This window comes from Scyliorhinus torazame, chromosome 16 (genome assembly GCF_047496885.1).
Source record: "Scyliorhinus torazame isolate Kashiwa2021f chromosome 16, sScyTor2.1, whole genome shotgun sequence".
NCBI classification, from domain to species: domain Eukaryota; kingdom Metazoa; phylum Chordata; class Chondrichthyes; order Carcharhiniformes; family Scyliorhinidae; genus Scyliorhinus; species Scyliorhinus torazame.
In genome coordinates, this window is record NC_092722.1 from 84,821,977 (window position 1) to 84,843,386 (window position 21,410).

The 21,410-nt window shown below is 51.1% G+C and overlaps 1 protein-coding gene across 3 annotated transcripts in view; it reads right to left on the minus strand.

Annotated features, from left to right (window-relative positions):
• Window positions 1-315: 315 nt before the first annotated feature.
• Window positions 316-21,410, minus strand: part of LOC140392919 (tyrosine-protein phosphatase non-receptor type 6-like) — a 157,726-nt gene continuing 136,631 nt past the window's right edge. For 2 of the 3 annotated variants that reach the window (XM_072478695.1, XM_072478696.1), the window contains exons 13-15: window positions 19,806-19,957; window positions 17,875-17,966; window positions 316-3,545 (exon numbers count right to left, since the gene is read on the minus strand). In XM_072478695.1, coding sequence (XP_072334796.1) covers window positions 3,416-3,545; window positions 17,875-17,966; window positions 19,806-19,957 — 374 coding nt within the window. In that variant the 3' untranslated portion in view covers window positions 316-3,415. Of the gene's footprint in view, window positions 3,546-17,870; window positions 17,967-19,805; window positions 19,958-21,410 lie in introns of those variants that run through there. The other variant, XM_072478697.1, reaches the window with a different exon arrangement.

A 21,410-nucleotide genomic window follows, 5' to 3' on the forward strand; every position in this document is an offset into this window, starting at 1 on the left:
GACCTTCTGACAGTGCAGCACTCCCTCAGTACTGACCCTCTGACAATGCAGCGCTCCCTCAGTACTGACCCTCTGACAGTGCGGCGCTCCCTCAGTACTGACCCTCGGACAATGCGGCACTCCCTATGTACTGACCCTCTGACAGTGCGGCACTCCCTCAGTACTGACCCTCTGACAATGTGGCGCTCCCTCAGTACTGATCCTTCCTCGGTACTGACCCTCCGACAGTGCACCACTTTCTAAGTGTAAATTTGGGAGAAAATGTTAAAAAGGAGAATAAAAAAATATTTTTTTTAAATTAATTGAATCGTAGGATTTATCAGAAAGAATGTTTAATTTAACAATTGCAAGTACAAAAAACACAATTATAACCATTCCAGATACTAGAAGCAAGCAAAGCAGTCGTGACTGTTTAATTCTCAAAGCATTGTTTCAAACTACTGCATTTCCCATCCCTAATTGCCCCTGAAAAGATGGTCAGAGAGCCGCCATCTTGAACCCGCTGCAGCCCCATGTGGTGTAGATACACCCAATGCGGTGTTAGTGGGGGAGATCCAGGATTGTGACCCAGCGACAGTGAAGGATCGGCTGATATATTACCCAGTCAGGATGGTGTGTGTGGGGCTCGGACTGGGAACCTGCAGACGTTGGGTATTTCCCATGTGTCTGCAAGTGGAAACCGCTTCTCTACATTGGCCCTGTTGAAACCCCTTTCATCGTCTCAAACACCCCATCAGCCTTCTCATTTCTGGAGGAAAAAGCAAGTTTAAGATTCCCATCAGTTATATTCCTCTCAGGCAAGAACTGTGCACGGTGCTCTGAGTGTGGTGTGACCGACAGATAGAGAGACCGGAACTCTGCACAGTGCTCCGAGTGTGGTCTAACCGAGGGATAGAGAGAGCAGAACTGTGCACGGTGCTCCGAGTGTGGTCTAACCAAGGGATACGGAGACCAGAACTGTGCACCATGCTCCGAGTGTGGTCTAACTGAGGGATACGGACACCAGGGGCGAAATTCTCCTACCCGCCCCGCCACATTTCTGCCCTGACCGGCCGGCGGGAGTCTCCGTAACACCGGCCGGTCAATGGGGTTTCCCATTGTGGGGCAGCCCCACGCCGTCGGGATACCCCCGGGCGCCGGCAAAACGGAATCACGCCGGCGGAGAATGACGCCCCAGAACTGTGCACAGTGCTCCGAGTGTGATTTGTCCGAGGGATACGGAGACCAGAACTGTGCACGGTGCTCCAAGTCTGGTGTGACCGAGGGATACAGAGACCTGTGTCGCAGACTCATGGGGGCTGAATGGGCCACCTCCTGTTCCTGTGTAACAGGATCAAAAGAGGCTGAATGGGCTTACGTCTGTTCCTGTGCAACAGGCTCGAGAGGGGCTGAATGCGCCTCCTCCTGTCTTTGTGTAACAGGCGTGAGAGGGGCTGAATGGTTCTCCTCCTGTTCCTATCTTTCAAGCATGTGAAGGCTTTCGAGAGGCCTGGAGCGGGGTATTTGTGGAGTCTATTCCCGGGAAAGGATCTATAGTTTGTTGCTTAAAGACTAGGAGTATACCTGTGTCTGCCTGGGTCTCACCCCCACAACCCAAAGATGTGCAGGCAAGGTGGATTGGCCACACTAAATTGCTCGTAATTCTAAAAAAAATAATTGGTACTCTAAATTGAAAAAAAGACTGGGAGAATACTAGGAGGAAAGAGGACCTGGGATGTGATGCAGTTTGGAGAACAAAGGTGGTTTTAAGGGATTTATATCTGTATTGGTAAACATTAGATACAGGGTATAGTTTAAGTGGTTTTATTATAATGTTTCCTGGAATGATAAAACCTATAGTTAGATTCATGCTGGACAATGTTTTTTGTACGTGTGGGGGTTGGTTAAGTTCCAACTGTGTTTCTATTGTGCTTAGAGAGGGCTAGAGCATGAAGAGTAAATAGAAATGACTCAAATCTACCAGGAGAAGCTGGAACGGACAAGGGAGTCACAAATTTGGAAGCTTCCTAAGGAACAGCATACAATTCAGACAACCAGGGAATTGGGACAGAAATAATTCTTTAAGTTGACCAAAGTTGAGTGAACAGAGACCAACGTATTAGGTCATAGAATATACAGTGCAGAAGGAGGCCATTCGGCCCACCGAGTCTGCACCGACCCACTTAAACCCTCACTTCCACCCTATCCCCATCACACAATAACGCCTCCTAACCTTTTTTTTGGACACTAAGGGCAAATTATCATGGCCAATCCACCTAACCTGCACGTCTTTGGACTGTGGGAGGAAACCCACGCAGACACGGGGAGAACGTGCAGACTCCGCTCAGACAGTGACGCAGTGGGGAATCGAACCTGGGACCCTGGCGTGAAGCCACAGTGTTATCCACTTTTGCTAATTGTTCAGGAGAATCCAAGGGAGAGTAAACAAAGACTAGGAGTATACCTGTGTCTGCCTCGGTCTCACCCCCACAACCCAAAGATGTGCAGGCAAGGTGGATTGGCCACACTAAATTGCTCGTAATTCTAAAAAAAATGTAATTGGTACTCTAAATTGAAAAAAAGACTGGGAGAATACTAGGAGGAAAGAGGACCTGGGATGTGATGCAGTTTGGAGAACAAAGGTCAACGAAACAATTGGAGCACTCGGACTTAAAGTGGGACAACAGCCTTCAAAGGTAAATCAAACATCTGAAGCCATTTTAATACAGTCTGGGAATCAAGAGTTAAAGCAATTGTGGGCAGTTTGCACAGCAGCCAAGGCAAATAAATCCTAAAGGGGCTGGGTGTAAAATCCTGGATGGGATTCGCTGTTAAATGTGGGGCAGAAGGTTTATTTAAAAGTATCATTTTGGAAAATCTAGACTGGATTTTGAAATGCAAACCACGAAGGGAGCACTTGATTACGAGAGAGATTTTAAAGCACGTTTTTGTGAGTGGAATTTGGCAAACTCTCACATGACAATCATCTGGGTGGGTGGGTGGATTCTGAGGAGACAGCCACAGACATTCACATGGAGAGTGTTTGATCACAGTCATCTTGTGTGTTTAATGGGGACTTTGTGTCCTAATGAGACCATGGTAGCTTAAAGATTTGTGAGTTGTGTTAATCCTAAAATCTGTGTGAAATTGTTAAACTAAGGGGGGGGGGGTGGGGTAGGGGAAGTCAAGGAGTGTCCTCTCACAATCCAAATTTTTCATGCTTAATAAATGTTTTTTCTTGTTGTTAAAACAAATTAGTGATCTTGCGAACCTGTTCCTCCATGTTTTATTTAAAAAAGTATAGGCTGCAGCCTTTTGAGCTAAGGGTTCATTCTGGAATCTTCCCGTCCAGTTATAATATCAACAGGGATCGTAACAGACGCCTCGCGTGCGATTGGTCGCCGCCGGGGCAACCCCTCCCACTCCCTCCCCCCTTTCACTTCTTCTTCACCGACGCAGACTTCTGCTTTCCGCTTTTCCCCTTCTCCTCCAACCTCTGCTTCCGGATGCTCTCGTCCTTTTTCGCCTTCGAGATGTTCTCATACAGTGTGGGATCCTCGCCTTGGCTGTGTGAGAAAGAGAGAGAGAGAGATAGTGAGGCGGGGAGAGAAAAGGCAAGCCCCTCGAGGTGAGGAACGGGCTTCCTCCTCACCCAAGATGAGATCAGGAGTCAGCTGTGAAATATCGGAGAGGTCACGAGATGTAGCAGCCAGCAAGGCTCCCGATGTACGGGATGGGTTCGGCCTAACCCAAACCGAGGTCATGGTTCAGTTCTGTCATTTTTAAAAGTAGAGATTTACGGGATGTGGGGTGTGTTGGCTTTACGCCCAACTCTAATTGCCCCCCTCGAGAAGATAGTGGGTGAGCCGCCAGTTTGACCCACTGCAGTCTCTGTGTAGTGTAGGTACTGTTAGGAAGGGAGGGAGGGAGGGAAGGAGGGAGTTCCAGGATTCTGACCCAGGGGCAGTGAAGGAATGGCCAATATATTTCCCAGTCAGGCTGGTGTGTGTGGGGCTTCGAGGGGGAACTTGCAGGCATTGGGCCTGCTGCCCCTCTGTCCTTCTAGATGGTAAAGGTGGCGGGTTTGGAAGGTGCGTCAAGTCGCTGCGGTGCATCTTGCAGACGGTGCACACGGCTGCCACTGTGCGTCGGTGGTGGAGGGAGTGAATGTTTGTGGTTAGCGTGCCGATCGAGCGGGGCTGTGCTTTGTTCTGGATGGTGTCGAGTTTCTTGAGTGTTGTTGGGAAGCCACACTGATCCAGGCGAGCGGGAGAGTTTCCCATCACACTCCATTTTTTAAAATAAATTTAGCGTACCCAATTCATTTTTTACAATTAAGGGGCAATTTAGCGTGGCCAATCCACCTACCCTGCCCATCTTTTGGGCTGTGGGGGGGTGAAACCCACGCAAACATGGGGAGAATGTGCAAACTCCACACAGACAGTGACCCAGATCCAGGATCAAACCTGGGACCTCGGTGCCATGAGGCAGCAATGCTAACCACTGCGCCACCGTGCTGCTTTCCCATCAGGAGGACATGTGTCCTTGTAGATGGTGGACAGACTTTGGGGTCAGGAGGTTGGTTACTCTCTGCAGGATTCCCAGCCTCTGACTAGCTGCTGGTAGCTGTCATGATATTCAGGCAAACATCATGGTGCAAACAGACATACATACTGATGGACAGATCAACTGACCAATCAACACACACACAACACCACAGCCAATCACAGGCAAGAGCATACACACTACAAACAGGGAACACGACACTTCCCGTTCATTCCAGCAGGTGACAGCTCAGGGCACAGAGCTCACAGCAAGCCACTCAGACATCCACCATGTGCTGAGTGCCACGCCAAGATAGTATTAGGAATAGGTCCACAGATTCAAGGGCTATGATCGAACCTCAGTGACCAGTTTACCCCTGTAAATAAATGTTAGCAATAAAACTGAGTTGTACCATTCGCAACCGTGTTGGTTCGTCTGTGTAGCAGAGCACCCAACACATCAGTAGCCACAGTGTTTATATGGCTGGTCCCAGTTTCTGGTCAATGGTCGCCCCCAGGATGTCGGTAGTCAGGGGGGCTCTCCGAAGTGGCCCAACATACCAACGGGCAATTAGGGATGGGGATTATTTTGCATCTGAGTTCTCGAGGGGGAAGGGTCTCTTGCTATTTCTGCTTCCCCAATGCCACTGGATCTTCAATTCCTCCATCAAGTTACACCGACCCTCTGAAAGAGCTCCCTACCTAGGCCTCATCCCCTCCCCTATCCCTGTAACCCCACCTAACCGAGACATCTTTGGATACTAAGGGGCAATGTTTAGTGTGGCCAATCTACCTAACCTTTGGACTGTGGGAAGAAACTGGAGCACCCGGAGGAAACCTCATGCAGACCATGGTGGAGAACATGCAAACTCCACACACAGACGGTATCCTGAGGCCGCAATCGAACCAGCCTGACGTTGTGAGGCAGCAATGACCCAGCACCCCCCCCCCCCCAGCTGAGTCATTCCCGTGAATCTCCTCTGCGCCCTCTCTGACTTCATTGCATCCTCCCTCAAGTGTGGCACCCAGAACTGGGCGCAAAGCTCTAGACGAGGCCTACCTAGCGTCTCACACAAGTTCCGCGTAAGGTGCTTATTCCTGTACACAAGGCTCTTCTGAATAATGCTTCATAGATACGTAGATACATAGAAAATAGGAGCACAAGTGCAAGTCCCATTTCGACCAAATAACCGAATTTCGGAAGTGTGTACTAACCCGTATGCGTACCTAACAGGAAGAGTAAGGTAAACTCTTTAGAATTGTGTACAACTATTGAGGGATTGTGAGTCGGAAAATAGCTTAAGCCATGCCCACTGTTCAAATCGCCACCTTATTCCCCTGTCCCAAATTAAAAGTAGAGAACAAGATAAGAGAAGTAATGGCCACTAAAGCAATGGAAAGATTGCTGAATCCACAGGAACCTGAGGTCGCAGCGACCAACAGAGCAGAGCAATGCCCCATATGGGAGGAAGAGTTAAGGAAATACTTAAAGGGGAAAGGGTGGCCCCTTTGGTCGAATTTTTGCGCTAATGATGAGTCAGGTCCAGGAAAGATAGGACAAAACTTGATGGGAGAACCGAAGCGAGGTCCACAAGAAAAATGTAGGGAAAGTCAGAAAGCCGATGGCAATAGTGTCTTGTTTGGCACAGTTGCGAGGCACAGAGGAGTCGTGAAGACGCTCCGTAGACAGTTAATTGAGAAAGAAGAAAAGAACGAGGAAAACAGTAACGAAAGCGAGAAGATAATTGAGCAACTCCGGGAACAGTTAGCAGCTAAGGATAAGGAAATGGCCGATGTAAATCGCGCACATCAATCTTGCCTAGTTCACCTTAGTAGCTTCCAGACCCAGTACGAAAAAGCCTACCAAGATACACAGCGCGCAGTCCTGGTAAGAGAGGAAACAGGACAACAGGTCGCCCGGCTAACTAGCAAATGCGCAGATTTAAAAGCAGCTTTGAGAGCGCTCCACAGCTCCACTAAGGAACAGAGGCAGAGTACCGTTGACCATGCTAAATGCCGACAGAAGATAGAAAAGTTACAGTCGCTACTCTCAGTACAGAATGGCTTCAGGTACACTTTTGGGCAGGATTTAGATGAGGAAGATGCTCCCGATTGGCAAGAGTTGAACGAAAGTGCCCAAAGATTTGTAGAGGACACAGGAAATCAAAATCGAGCCCCCCACGCCCCAATAAGAAAAGCACCCGCACCACCGACTGCACAGGCAGCACACACCCCCACTCACAATTCGACCCCCATGAATCCGGTTACCACACAACGCAAGTCATCGGATCAGGAGGAGCCTGATTTTGCTAACACCACCCCACTATCCAAAACCCAATTAAGGGAGGCTTGCACAAAAATTAGTCCATTCCAGCCCACCGCAGACCCGCACAGCTTCTTTGAGGAGGTGCGCCAACAAAAAGTTATGTACGGCCTAGATGAGAGAGAGGAAGTAAAGCTAATAGTTATGAGCCTTAGCCAGTCTGTAAGGTCAGCTATGCCCGAACCCCAAAATGTAGCAGGAGGGACCCTACAGGAAATGAAAACAGCTATATTAGATGCCATCGGGTATAACAAAGGAGATCCAGTTGAGGGTTTAAATCACTGTAGGCAAAAGAAGGGAGAACCTCCGACCGCATTTGCTGGTCGCCAATGGATTAATTTCATGGCAGTCTACGGATAATTCAACCACGCACACCTAAATGAGGAGGACACCACTAAATGGTCCCACACCTTAGTCTCGCATGCTACAGACGCAGGTCAAACGGCTTGTGTAAACTACGACCCCGCAGACCACACACACAATGAAGTTTGGGAATTGAAATGACTTTCCAGAGCATGGGAACAAACCCTACACCGACAGACAGATCAGGACGAGATAGAAGCAAACATGCACCCAGTTAGGACTAGCCAGGACCCAGCATGGATAAACAAGGGTAGACACGAGGGATAGCACCCCAGAGCACAGGCACCACGAGGTTGTTACAATTGTTTGGACATTACGCCCGCGATTGCCAACAAAACCCCCCGAATCATCAACGATACCAACAACCAAACCCCCCACCGAGGAACAATGTTAGGCCCATGCACAATGTTAGCGCCCGTTCAGATGACTTAGCGTTTAACTCCACAGATTGACAGTGTTCGGACTCCCCAACTTGGGTCTGTGACACACGCTGGGACAAATCAGGCAGACCAATAGTTACAGGCACAGTCCGGGGACATATGGTCGATTTCCTTTGGGACACAGGAGGATCCTGCACCACTTTAAACTCCTCCACCCTGTTTCAACAGGACAAATGGCCCACCACAGACACCATCACCCTGAGTGGATTCACAGGCCACATGCAACAAGGATATATCACAGCTCCCGTACACATCCAGATAGGGAACATTAGCACCAAACACCCCGTCGTTTTAGTTGACTTACCCCAAACCGCAGAGCACATTTTAGGCATTGATTTTATGTGCTCCCATAACCTTTTGTTTGACCCAGTAAACAAATGTGTAGGGCGAATGGCCAAAACAGCTAGGGCTCCTGCTACACTCACAGTTGGGGATTATGAAAACAGGATTTGCTCAGTAGGGGACTATTAGTTAAAAACGCAAACAATTAATGCAGACCAGACGATTAGAGAGGTCCTCATATAACACAAAGCTTCGTTCGCACAGCACAAACGCGACTGTGGGACGATCCCAGGTACAGTAAAGATTTCAGGTCCCGGTCCAAAGCCGCAAAAGCAATACGGTTTCCCACAGCAAGCCGAGGGTGAGATTTCTGGAGGTTATTAACTGTTTGTTAGACCAAGGAGTTATTCGGCCCGTAGCTTCCACAAATAATGCCCCAATTTTCCCATAAAAAAGCCCAATGGTTCATGGCGACTAACGATCGACTACCGAGAACTTAATAAGGTAACCCATTTAGCAGCCCCGACTGTTGCCACGAGTCCCGCGACCATGCTCAAACAGGGAGTACAGGCAAAGTACTTTACAGTGCTGGACATCAGCAATGGCCGTTAAACAGGGCCTGCCAGTATAAATTCGCATTTACGTTTCAAGGGCAGCAGTACACGTGGACATGCCTCCCACAAGGATTCCATAATTCCCCCTCCATTTTCCACCAACAATTGGCCAACGGACTTTCTAAATTTTCCCGACCCGAATACAATATGTAGACATCTGCTCTTGCAAACCGACACAGAAGAGGAACACGTAGAGCTCTTATCTGAATTACTAGGCCTACAGCAATCAATCAGATGTAAGGTAAACCCTAAAAAGGCCCAGATTTTAAAGGAAAAGGTTCTTTATTTAGGTACCATCATCACTGACGGGAAGAAAGAAATAGAGCAAAAACGGATCGAGTCCATCGTTAAATTGCCCCAGCCCCACAATGTCACTGCACTTTGGTCATTCCTAGGTTTGGTAGGATATTGCAGAAATTATATAGATGGTTTTGCCAATAAAGCAGCCCCACTCTCAGAGCTCCTTAAAAAGAACGCCCCATAGGAATGGCTTCCGCAGCACACAGACGTCATTGATGATTTAAAACCCGCCCTAGGCACAGCCCCCGCTTTACAAGTTCCAGGCCAGACATGCCCTATGCCATCGATGCGCAACCACCGACCGAATCCTATCAGCAGTGCTCCTGCAAGAACGACACGACCACTTAGGACCATAGCCTATGCCTCAAGAGTATTAGACCCCGTAGAGCAAGGGTTCACAGCCTGCGAATGGCACTTGCTTGCAGTCTTTTGGGCAGTACAGTACTTTGCGTACATCACAGGCCTCAACCCAGTCACGATCTTGACTGAGCACACCCCCACTCAACTATTACTAGACGGTAGATTAAAGGACGGTTCAGTCAGCCAAATCAGAGCAGCTTGCTGGACACTACTGTTACAAGGCAGGGACATTACAGTAAAACGCACCAAGACCCAGCCATTTCTGGCTGATAATCTCCAATATGCAGGGACCCCACATGAGTGCCATATCATAGCAGCCCAACACCACACAGGACCCTTTATCCCAAAGTCACTCCACCCACGAGCAGGCAGTAAGACACAGAATTCCCAAACCACAGGGGATACTTAAAAGATTTATGGAGACGGTTCGTCCACAATCGAAAACGGAGTTGGAATTACTGGTTGTGGAATTTACGTAGGAGACGCGCAGGGACGCCCACTAGAAGAGATCTCTTTAAAATTGCCCGGCCACCTAGGTTCACAAGCAGCAGAACTCGCAGCCATAGCCTATGTAATTCAGCACCTCGACTCTTTTCCAACCCCCACAGACATACACTCCGACAGCCTGTATGTGTGCAACAGCTTAACAGAATTCCTGCCCCTTTGGGAATCTCGAGGTTTTGTTTTAGCCGATGGAAAACCCTACCCTCTGCCCCATTGTTAAAGCACATTCTCAAGACAGCCTCAGATCGCACATACGGTATCTTAAAGTAAGAAGCCATCATCGCTCGTCCCAACCCGGTAATGTAAAGGCAGACCCCTTAGCCAAAGCAGGATCACGCCATGGTCACTTCTGGCAGCCACCCGAAAGCGAACCGATACACTAAGTCCAGGTTTCCCAGACCAATATTGAGGATCTATCTCAAGCCCAAAAAGCAGACGACGCCGTCAAACAGGTTTTAGACGGCAACTTCCCAGTCCCCTGTGATAAATGGAAGGACGCACTGACCGTGCAGGACAGTATAGTTTTAAAAAACGGAATTTATGTGGTCCCCACCCAGGACAGAAACCAGCTCATTTACCAATTTCATGACAGACACAGACATCAGGGGATTGACAATACCATTGCCCATTTAAGATCTTTGTGTTGGTGGCCCAATTTAAAAAGCGATGTAACCCATTGTGTCGAGAATTGCCTTATCTGTGCTCAGAACAATCCCAAACGTTACTCAAAGAAAGGACAATTACGTCACTCCCAACCTGTTAATGGCCCTAGGACAAATTTGCAACTCGACTACATTGGCCCCCTTCCCTCTTGCAGAAACGGTTTCAAATATATGCTGGTTGTAATCGACACCTTTACTAAATGGGTAGAAGCATTTCCCTCATGGACAAACACAGCAAAGGCCACCACCAAGTTTTGACCCAATAGATATTCTCACGCTGGGGTCTCCCCTGCAGCATTGAGTCAGACCAAGGTTCCCACTTCACCGGCAGAGTCATGCAAAATGTTTTAACAATTTTTGGGATCAGGCAGAAATTCCATATCGCAAATCACCCTCAATCCAGAGACATTGTCGAAAGAATGAATCGAACTTTAAAAGCGACCATTAGGAAGATGGTGCAACAGAACAATACCACGTGGGACACGGTCCTCCCATTTGCTCTCATGTTTATTCGGAATACCGTTTCCAGTTCCACAGGTTTCACCCCCCACACTCTCATTTTTCATTTTTTATTTTTTTTAATTTAAAAAATATATATTTTATTAAAGTTTCTCGATCAAACAAAAACAAAAATTTCCCATTTTAAAACTTTGTAATAATATATACATTGATCGTTTTTTAAATAAATAATATACTAACTAACGGCAACTGCCAACAACAAATAAAAAACAACAGAACAGAAATAGTAACTAAAATAGTAACTTTGTAAGATCTAATATAAATAACTAATATATAAACACACACATAAAACCCCTGAGGACCCAAATGAGTCCCGTCCCCCCCGTCCCCCCTCCCCCCTGGGTTGCTGCTACTACCTTTCCTATTTTCCCTTATTGCTCTGCGAGATAGTCGAGGACGATTGCCACCGCCTGGTGAACCATTGAGCCGAACCTCTTAGTGCGTACTTTATCCGCTCCAATTTTATGAACCCTGCCATATCGTTTATCCAGGCCTCCACGCCCGGGGGCTTAGCTTCTTTCCACATAAGTAGAATCCTTCGCCGGGCTACTAGGGACGCAAAGGCCAAAACATTGGCCTCTCTCGCCTCCTGCACTCCCGGCTCATCTGCAACCCCAAATATAGCCAACCCCCAGCCTGGTTCGACCCGGACCCCCACCACCTTTGAAATCACTTTTGCCACACCCACCCAGAACCCATGCAATACCGGACATGACCAGAACATGTGGGTGTGGTTCGCCGGGCTTCCCGCGCATCTCCCGCACCTATCCTCCACTCCAAAAAATCTACTCAGCCTTGCTCCAGTCATATGCGCCCTGTGTAGCACCCGTTTAAGACCAAGTCCTTCAATTTCGCAATTCCTGCTCGCTGCCAAGATTTAAATCCCCCATCTATCCTTCCCGGGACGAACCTATGATTGTTCCTTATCGGGGACCACACTGAGGCACCCGTCACTCCCTTATGTCGTCTCCACTGCCCCCAAATTTTCAGAGTTGCCACCACCACTGGGTTTGTGGTGTATTTTTTCGGGGAGAACGGCAACGGCGCCGTCGCCAGTGCTTTCAGGCTAGTTCCCCTACAGGACGCCATCTCCAGTCTTTTCCACGCCGCTCCTTCCCCTTCCCTCATCCACTTACATATCAGTGACACGTTGGCGGCCCAATAGTAATCACTTAGACTCGGCAGTGCCAGTCCCCCTCTGTCCCTACTGCGCTGCAGGAACCCCCTCTTTACTCTTGGGGTCTTTCCAGCCCACATAAAGCTCATAATACTCTTGTCCACCTTCTTAAAAAAGGCCTTTGTAGTCAGTACAGAGAGGCACTGGAACACAAAAAGAAACCTTGGAAGGACCACCATTTTAACCGCCTGCACCCTGCCCGCCAGTGACAGGGGCGCCATGTCCCACCTCCTAAAGTCCTCTTCCATCTGCTCTACCAGTCGTGCCAAGTTAAGCTTATGCAAGGTTCCCCAGTTCCTGGCCACCTGGATCCCTAAATACCGGAAATCCCTTGTTACCCTCCTCAACGGTAAATCATCTATTCCCCTGCCCTGTTCCCCGGGGTGCATCACAAACAGTTCACTCTTCCCCATATTCAATTTATATCCTGAAAATTCTCCGAACTCCCTGAGTGTCTGCATTATCTCGGGCATCCCCTCCACTGGGTCCGCGACATACAACAAATCATCCGCGTATAATGACACCCGATGCTCTTCTCCTCCTCTAAGTACCCCCCTCCACTTCCTAGAGCCCCTCAGCGCTATGGCCAGTGGCTCAATTGCCAACGCAAACAGTAACGGGGACAGGGGACATCCCTGTCTTGTACCCCTATATAGTCGGAAGTGGTCAGATCGTTGCCTATTTGTAATCACGCTTGCCACCGGGGCCCTGTACAGGAGCTGAACCCATCTAATGAACCCCTCTCCAAATCCAAATCCAAATCTCCTCAGTACTTCCCACAGGTAGTCCCACTCCACTCTATCAAATGCTTTCTCTGCATCCATCGCCACCACTATCTCCGCCTCCCCCTCCGGTGGGGGCATCATCATCACCCCCAGCAGCCTCCGTATATTAGCATTCAATTGCCTCCCTTTAACAAACCCCGTTTGATCATCATGCACCACCCCAGGGACACAGTCCTCTATCCGCGTCGCCATCACCTTGGCCAAAAGCTTGGCATCTACGTTCAAGAGGGAAATAGGCCTGTATGACCCGCACTGCAGCGGGTCCTTGTCTCTTTTCAGGATCAGCGATATCGTCGCCTCCGACATCGTCGGGGGTCGTGTCCCCCTTTCCCTAGCCTCATTAAAGGTTCTCGTCAGAAGTGGGGCCAGCAGGTCCACGTATTTCTTATAGAACTCCGCGGGGAACCCATCCGGTCCCGGGGCCTTCCCTGCCTGCATGTTCCCAATTCCTTTTACCACCTCCTCCACCTCAATCTGCGCTCCCAGTCCTGTCATCTCCTGTTCCTCAACCTTCGGGAACTCCAGCTGGTCTAGGAAACGCATCATTCCCTCTTTCCCTTCCGGGGGTTGAGCCTTATATAGCCTCTCGTAAAATACCTTAAACACCCCGTTCACCTTCTCCGCTCCCCATTCCATCTTTCCCTCCTCGTCTCTAACCCCTCCGATCTCTCTCGCCGCCCCCCCTCTTCCTAAGTTGTTGGGCCAGCAGCCGGCTCGCCTTCTCTCCATATTCATACTGCACTCCCTGTGCCTTCCTCCATTGTGCCTCCGCCTTACCCGTGGTCAACAAGTCAAAGTCCGTGTGCAATCTCCGTCTTTCCCTGTATAGCCCTTCATCTGGAGCCTCCGCATATTGCCTATCCACCCTCAAAATCTCCCTCAACAATCTCTCCCTTTCTTTACCCTCTTGTTTCCCCTGATGGGCCCTTATGGAGATCAGCTCCCCTCTAACCACTGCCTTCAGCGCCTCCCAGACCACTCCCACCTGAACCGCTCCATCATCATTAATCTCTAGGTACCTTTCAATACATCCCCTCACCCTTACACATACCCCCTCGTCCGCCAACAGTCCCATATCTAATCTCCAGAGTGGGCGCTGTTCCTTTTCCTCTCCTACTTCCAGATCTACCCAATGTGGGGCATGATCTGAAATGGCTATAGCCGAATACTCCGTTCCTGCCACCTTCGGGATCAGCTCCCTTCCCAGGACAAAGAAGTCTATCCGGGAGTACACTTTGTGGACATGGGAGAAGAAGGAAAACTCTTTACTCCTTGGCCTAGTAAATCTCCAGGGATCCACTCCTCCCATCTGCTCCATAAAGCCCTTAAGCACCTTGGCCGCTGCCGGCCTCCTCCCGGTCCTAGATCTGGACCGGTCCAGCCCTGGGTCCAGCACCGTGTTGACGTTCCCCCCCCCCCCCATTACCAACTTTCCCATCTCCAGGTCCGGGATGCGCCCCAACATACACTTCATAAAGTTTGCGTCATCTCAGTTCGGGGCATATACATTCACCAGCACCACCGCCTCACCTTGCAGTCTGCCACTCACCATCACGTATCTACCCCCACTGTCCGCCACTATGTTCTTCGCCTCAAACAATACCCGTTTCCCCAATAGTATTGCCACCCCTCTATTTTTCGCATCCAAACCCGAGTGGAATACCTGTCCCACCCATTCTTTCCTTAATCTGACCTGATCCGCCAGTTTCAGGTGCGTCTCCTGAAGCATGACCACGTCTGCCTTTAGCTTCTTTAGGTGCGCAAATACCCTTGCCCTCTTAATCGGCCCATTCAACCCTCTCACGTTCCACGTGATCAACCGGGTTGGGGGGCTCTTTACCCACCCCCCTCGTCGACTAGCCATCCCCTTTTTTAGACCAGCTCCTCACCCGGTTCCCATGCTCCCGCTTTTCCCCCCGACGGCGTCCTCCCGTCCCGACCATCCCATCCCGTAACAGCTACCCCTTCCCCTTAGCAGCAGCAACCCAGTTAACCCCGCACCCCTCCCCCCCGCTAGATCCCTCTCTAGCTTAGTTGCTCCCCCCATATTGCTTCCGGAAGTCAGCAAACTCTGGCTGACCTCGGCTTCCCCAGTTTATCCTTAGCCTCCCATCATGTGAGGCCCCTTCCTTCCTGCGCCCCCTTTTCCCGCCACAATTTCCATAGCGCGGGGACAAAGCCCGCGCTTCCCTCTCGGCCCCGCCCCTGATGGCGCAGCTCCCTCTCTCCTTCCCCCTCCCCTTCCCCACCGGCGCCCACATTTCTTCGTGTCACCCCCCCCCCTTCGAGGGGAAAGAAAGTTTTTTCCCCCCCATCTGATTCACAGTCCCTTACCACCACCTCACTACTTCATTTCAAACACTCTTTCTCCAATCTAGTCCAACTTCTCCTCTTCGATAAATGTCCACGCCTCTTCTGCCGTCTCGAAGTAGTGGTGTTTACCCTGGTGTGTAACCCACAGTCTTGCCGGCTGCAACATTCCGAACTTCACTTTCCTCTTGTGGAGCACCGCCTTGGCCCGATTGAAACTCGCCCTCCTTCTCGCCACCTCCGCACTCCAATCCTGATACACGCGGATCACCGCGTTCTCCCACCTGCTTCTCCGTGTCTTTTTCGCCCATCTCAGGACCATCTCCCTGTCCTTGTAGCGGTGGAACCTCACCACTATTGCTCGAGGTATTTCTCCTGCCTTTGGTCTACTCACGAGGACTCAATACGCTCCCTCCACTTCCAGGGGGCCCGTCGGGGCCTCAGCTCCCATTAAGGTATGGAGCATCGTGCTCACATACGCCCCAACGTCCGCTCCCTCTGCCCCTTCGGGAAGACCCAAGATTCTTAAGTTCTTCCTCCTCGAGCTATTTTCCAGGGCTTCCAGTCTCTCCATACACCTCTTATGCAGTGCCTCGTGCGTCTCCGTCTTCACCACCAAGCCCTGTATCTCGTCCTCATTTTCGGCAGCTTTTGCCTTCACTCCACGGAGCTCCATCTCTTGGGTCTTCTGCGCCTCCTTTAACCCCTCAATCGCCTGCAGCATTGGCGCCAGCACCTCCTTCTTGAGCTCCTCCACACATCGCCGGAGGAACTCCTGCTGTTCCAGGCCCCATACCAACTGGCCTCCCTCCGCCGCCATCTTGCTTCTCACTTCCCTTCTTTACCGCTGCTCCAGAGGATCCTCCGCAATCTGGCCACTATTATCTCTTCTGTCCATTCACATCCGGGGGGACTCCCTTCTATGTCGCCTCACAGTGGGTTTAGCCTTCGAAAAATTGCCATTGGGGCTCCCAATAAGAGCCCAAAAGTCCGTTAAAACGGGAGGTGCCGAAACGTGCAACTTTCCCCCCACACTCTCATGACTGGACGTCCCATGAAGGGTATTGAATATTTATTAGGCCTCGATCTGGCAAGCTCTACAGTAACCGCCCTCACTCACGAAAAAGCAGTCCAACAGGTTGCAAATAACATTAAAGCGGCACAACTCGCTGCAGCTGTCCGATTGGTCGCTAGAAGGAAGCAGAGTAAAGCCTGCTTTGACAAAACCGTCCATCCCGTAGAGTATACAGTCGGTCAGCAAGTAATGGTTTCACTTTACAACCCCAGTTCTTTCCTCTCCCCCAAATTTGCAGGACCCTACTCCTTTTCAGACAAAGTGAGCCCCTCCATGTACAAGATAACGTAACCCGACGGTAAAGCTGGTTGGTTCCACATCAACCAACTCAAAGTCTACGGATCACAATATAGTCACTCCCACCACATCTCTCTGGCAATAGGAGACGATTACGCACCGCCCATCGGCAACGTAGTCCAACCCCTATGCCAACCCTCCCCCAGCCATGCCAGCATTTATCCTTTGTCCACGCCCACAGACCTGAACTTGTCTCCACCCACAGGTACGGACTTTCACCTTGACTCCGATGACAGCGAGAGCCTCCCGGATTTGATTACTATCCCTGAACACTGAGCGCTCTCCTCACTGCCATCTTGTTGGCTGGGGTGGAGTGTGGGGAATGGCCCGGCGTCAACACTATGGGCGGGATTCTGCCATGCCGCGCCGAATGGGAGAATCACCGTCGCGCCATTTTTTCCCGCGGCGCCGGTCCGCGTCGGAGCAGCGGAGAATCGCCGCCATTTGTGCCGGCTCGTTTGGTGCGGCGCCGGTCGTGGGCTGCTGTCCGCAGCGAGGCCGCCGATTCTCCGGCCTTGATGGGCTGAGTGGCCACGCGGAAACGGCAGAGGCCCGCCGGCGCTGTTCACACCTGCTCGCAGCCGGCGGGAACTCTGCGCGTCGGGCCGGGGGCACGGCCTGTGGGGGGGGGGGGGTGGGGAGAGGCGCTCCTTTACCGTGGGGGGGGCCTCCGATGAGGACTGGCCCACGATCGGGGCCCACCGATCGGCAAGCCGGCCTCTACAGCCCCGGCCCTATTTTATTACGCGGCCGGCCTCTGAACCACCACGCCATGATGCATCGGGGCCGGCGCGTTGAAGAAGTCATTCACAGGTTGGCGCGGCCCAACTGCGCATTTACTCCCCTCTGTTTTTGTCTGTCTTGTGTGTCTGGGTATAGGGTGAGACAGTTAAACTGGTACTAGATATTAGTTTGTTGTCAACCAACCGTATCCGCTGCATTATTCATTATAGTTCTTGTTATAAATAAATAGTAATTGTGTTTACATTTACAAACCTGGTGACTGTAATTATTGGGCAGCCGAGGAACAAAGACTTGGGGAATTTCGATAAGAATTATTGGTTAATTCCATTGTGTTGTGACTCCGGGTTCCATTGAGCCGGAATTGACCGCGCACTTGTCCAGTGTGTTGTCATATCCTCCCACATTCCTCTTGTCAAACCCAATCCATTTTCTTGGTCACATCTGCACCCCACCCTCGCCTTATCGAGTCATGGACAGCACCCCCCCTCCCCCTCCCCCCCCCCCCCCCCCCCTCCCCGTCCCCGTCCCTCCATCCCCCGTGACCTCAGCACCTCCACTGGGAATTTGTGAAGACTGTCACGAATTCTGAATCTTACTTGGACGTCTTGCGAGAGATTTTGGAGTGTTGAGTTTTCTGCTGGGCTGGGTACTGGATGTTGCCGTACTCAGATTCAGCTTGCTTGTCATTCTAGAGAGAGAGAGGAAGAGATGGGGGTTTAGAGAGGATGGGACATTACTGAGGAGGACAGGGATCAGGGCTTTGCAAAGAGAGAGAGAGAGACAGAGAGTGAGAGAGACAGGGGCCGGGATTCTCTCATCCCGCGGCAGAGTGTCCACGCGGTCGTAAACGCCGTCGCGTTTTACGACGGCGTGAACGAGCTGCTCCCAGCTCCCTACAGGGGGCCAGCACAGCGCTCCAGCTGCCAATCCTGGCACGAACTGGGGGCCGCGGCATGCGCAGTGGCCTCCTTCAACGCACTGGCCCCGACGCAACATGGCGCAGGGCTGCAGGGGTCTGCGCGTAGGTAATGAGTCCCCTAGCCAGAGAGGCTGGCCCGCCGATCGGTGGGCCCCGATCGTGGGCCAGGCCACATCGGAGGCCCCCTCCCACAGGCCGCCACCCGATCCTTCCACGTTGAATTTCCGCCGGCTGTGAGCCGTTTGGAACGGTGACAGCGGGCCTCAGCGTTTCCACGACGGCCGCTCGCCCCATCCTGGCCCGAGAATCGTTGGGCCGGCCACATAGAGCGCCCGCGACCAGCGGCGCACCAACCACGCTGGCGCCAATTCTCCGCTCTACGGAGAATCGCGCGCCGGCATTGCGGCGGCGTGGCCCGGTCGCGAGGATTCGCCGGCCCGGCTCAAGGGTGAGAGAATCCCGCTCAGGAGCAGGGAAACAGATACAGAGGAGAAGAGGAGAGGAGACAGAGAGAGAGAGAGGCAGAAAGAGAAAGAGAGAGAGATAGAGTGAGAGAGAGAGACGGGGAGGCAAAGAGAGGAGAGAGACAGAGAAAAAGAGAGAGGAAGGCAGAGAGAGAGAGAGATATATAGAGAGAGAGAGACAGACAGAGAGGGACAGAGAGAATTAGAGAAATTGAGAGAGAGACAGAAAGAGAGCTGGTGGTTCAGAGAGGACAGGACATTACTGAGGAGAACAAAGACTAGGCCTTAGTAAATTGAAATGAAAATGAAAATCGCTTATTGTCATGAGTAGACTTCAATGAAGTTACTGTGAAAAGGCCCTAGTCGCCACATTCCAGCGCCTGTTCGGGGAGACTGGTATTGAGAAAGAGAAGATAATCATAGAATTTACAGTGCAGAAGGAAGCCATTCGGCCCATCGAGTCTGCACCAGCTCTTGGAAAGAGCACCCTACCCAAGGTCAACACTTCCACCCTATCCCCATAACCCAGTAACCACACCCAACACTAAGGGCAATTTTGGACACTGAGGGCAATTTATCACGGCCAATCCACCTAACCTGCACATCTTTGGACTGTGGGAGGAAACCGGAGCACCCGGAGGAAACCCACGCACACACGGGGAGGATGTGCAGACTCCGCACAGACAGTGACCCAAGCCGGAATCGAACCTGGGACCCTGGAGCTGTGAAGCAATTGTGCTATCCACAATGCTACCGTGCTGCCCTAATGAGAGTGGAGAGAGAGACAGACAGACAGGGAGAGAGACAGAGAGAGAAAGAGAGGGAGCCAGAGAGAGAGCGTGAGGCAGAGAGAAACAGAGTGATGCAGAGAGAGAGAAAGACAGAGAGAGACTGACGGAGAGCAAGACAGGGAGAGAGAGGGAGATACAGAAACACAGAGAGAGACAGACAGAACAAGAGACAGAGAGAGAGAAACAGAGAGAGAGAGACAGAAAGAGAAAGAAAGAAACAGAGAGACAGAGGAGAGCGAAGGAGAGAGCAAAGAAGAGAGAAAGACAAAGAGAGAGAGAGAGAGACAGAGACAGAAAGAATGAGAAGGCACCCACTGGGCTTATCCGTGACAGGTGAACAAGGGGAAAGTTACCTCCATGAGCGCAAGCTTTTTCTGAGTGGTTTCAATATACTGGGACACAGCCATGTAGATGAACTTGTACTGTGCCTCTGTCTGAACCATTCCCGAACGCTGGTTCCGCACGGTCTGGATTGTCTTCTGAATATCAATATCGCAATCAACACCTGCAGGGGTCAGAGGGCAGAGACACAGGCCATATATTACTAATCATCAGGGAGCAAAGAGCTTAACTCTGTATCTAACCCCGTCCTGTACCTGTCCTGGGAGTGTTTGATGGGGACAGTGGAGAGGGGGCTTTCCTCTGTATCTAACCCCGTGCTGTTCCTGTCCTGGGAGTGTTTGATGGGGACAGTGTAGAGGGAGCATTACTCTGTATCTAACCCCGTCCTGTACCTGTCCCGGGAGTGTTTGATGGGGACAGTGTAGAGGGAGCTTTACTCTGTATCTAACCCCGTCCTGTACCTGTCCTGGGAGTGTTTGATGGGGACAGTGTAGGGGGAGCTTTACTCTGTATCTAACCCCGTGCTGTACCTGTCCTGGGAGTGTTTGATGGGGACAGTGTAGAGAGGGCTTTACTCTGTTATCCCGTGCTGTACCTGTCCTGGGAGTGTTTGATGGGGACAGTGCAGAGGAAGCTTTACTCTGTATCTAACTCCGTGCTGTACCTGTCCTGGGAGTGTTTGATGGGGACAGTGTACAGGGAGCTTTACTCTGTATCTAACCCCGTGCTGTACCTGTCCTGGGAGTGTTTGATGGGGACAGTGTAGAGGGAGATTTACTCTGTATCTAACCCCGTGCTGTACCTGTCCTGGGAGAGTTTGATGGGGACAGTATACAGGGAGCTTTACTCTGTATCTAACACCGTGCTGTACCTGTCCTGGGAGTGTTTGATGGGGACAGTGTACAGGGAGCTTTACTCTGTATCTAACCCCGTACTGTACCTGTCCTGGGAGTGTTTGATGGGGACAGTGTAGAGAGGGCTTTACTCTGTTATCCCGTGCTGTACCTGTCCTGGGAGTGTTTGATGGGGACAGTGCAGAGGAAGCTTTACTCTGTATCTAACTCGGTGCTGTACCTGTCCTGGGAGTGTTTGATGGGGACAGTGTACAGGGAGCTTTACTCTGTATCTAACACCGTGCTGTACCTGTCCTGGGAGAGTTTGATGGGGACAGTGTACAGGGAGCTTTACTCTGTATCTAACACCGTGCTGTACCTGTCCTGGGAGTGTTTGATGGGGACAGTGTAGAGGGAGCTTTACTCTGTATCCAACCACGTGCTGTGCCTGTCCTGGAAGTGTTTGATCGGGACAGTGTAGAGGGGGCTTTCCCCAGTATCTTACCCCGTGCTGTACCTGTCCTGGGAGTGTTTGATGGGGACAGTGTAGTGGGAGCATTACTCTGTATCTAACCCCGTGCTATACCTGTCCTGGAAGTGTTTGATGGGGACAGTGTAGAGGGGGCTTTCCTCTGTGTCTAACCCCGTGCTGTACCTGTCCTGGGAGTGTTTGATGGGTACAGTGTAGAGGGAGCTTTACTCTGTATCTAACGGCGTGCTGTACCTGTCCTGGAAGTGTTTGATGGGGACAGTGTAGAGGGAGCTTTACTCTGTATCTAACCC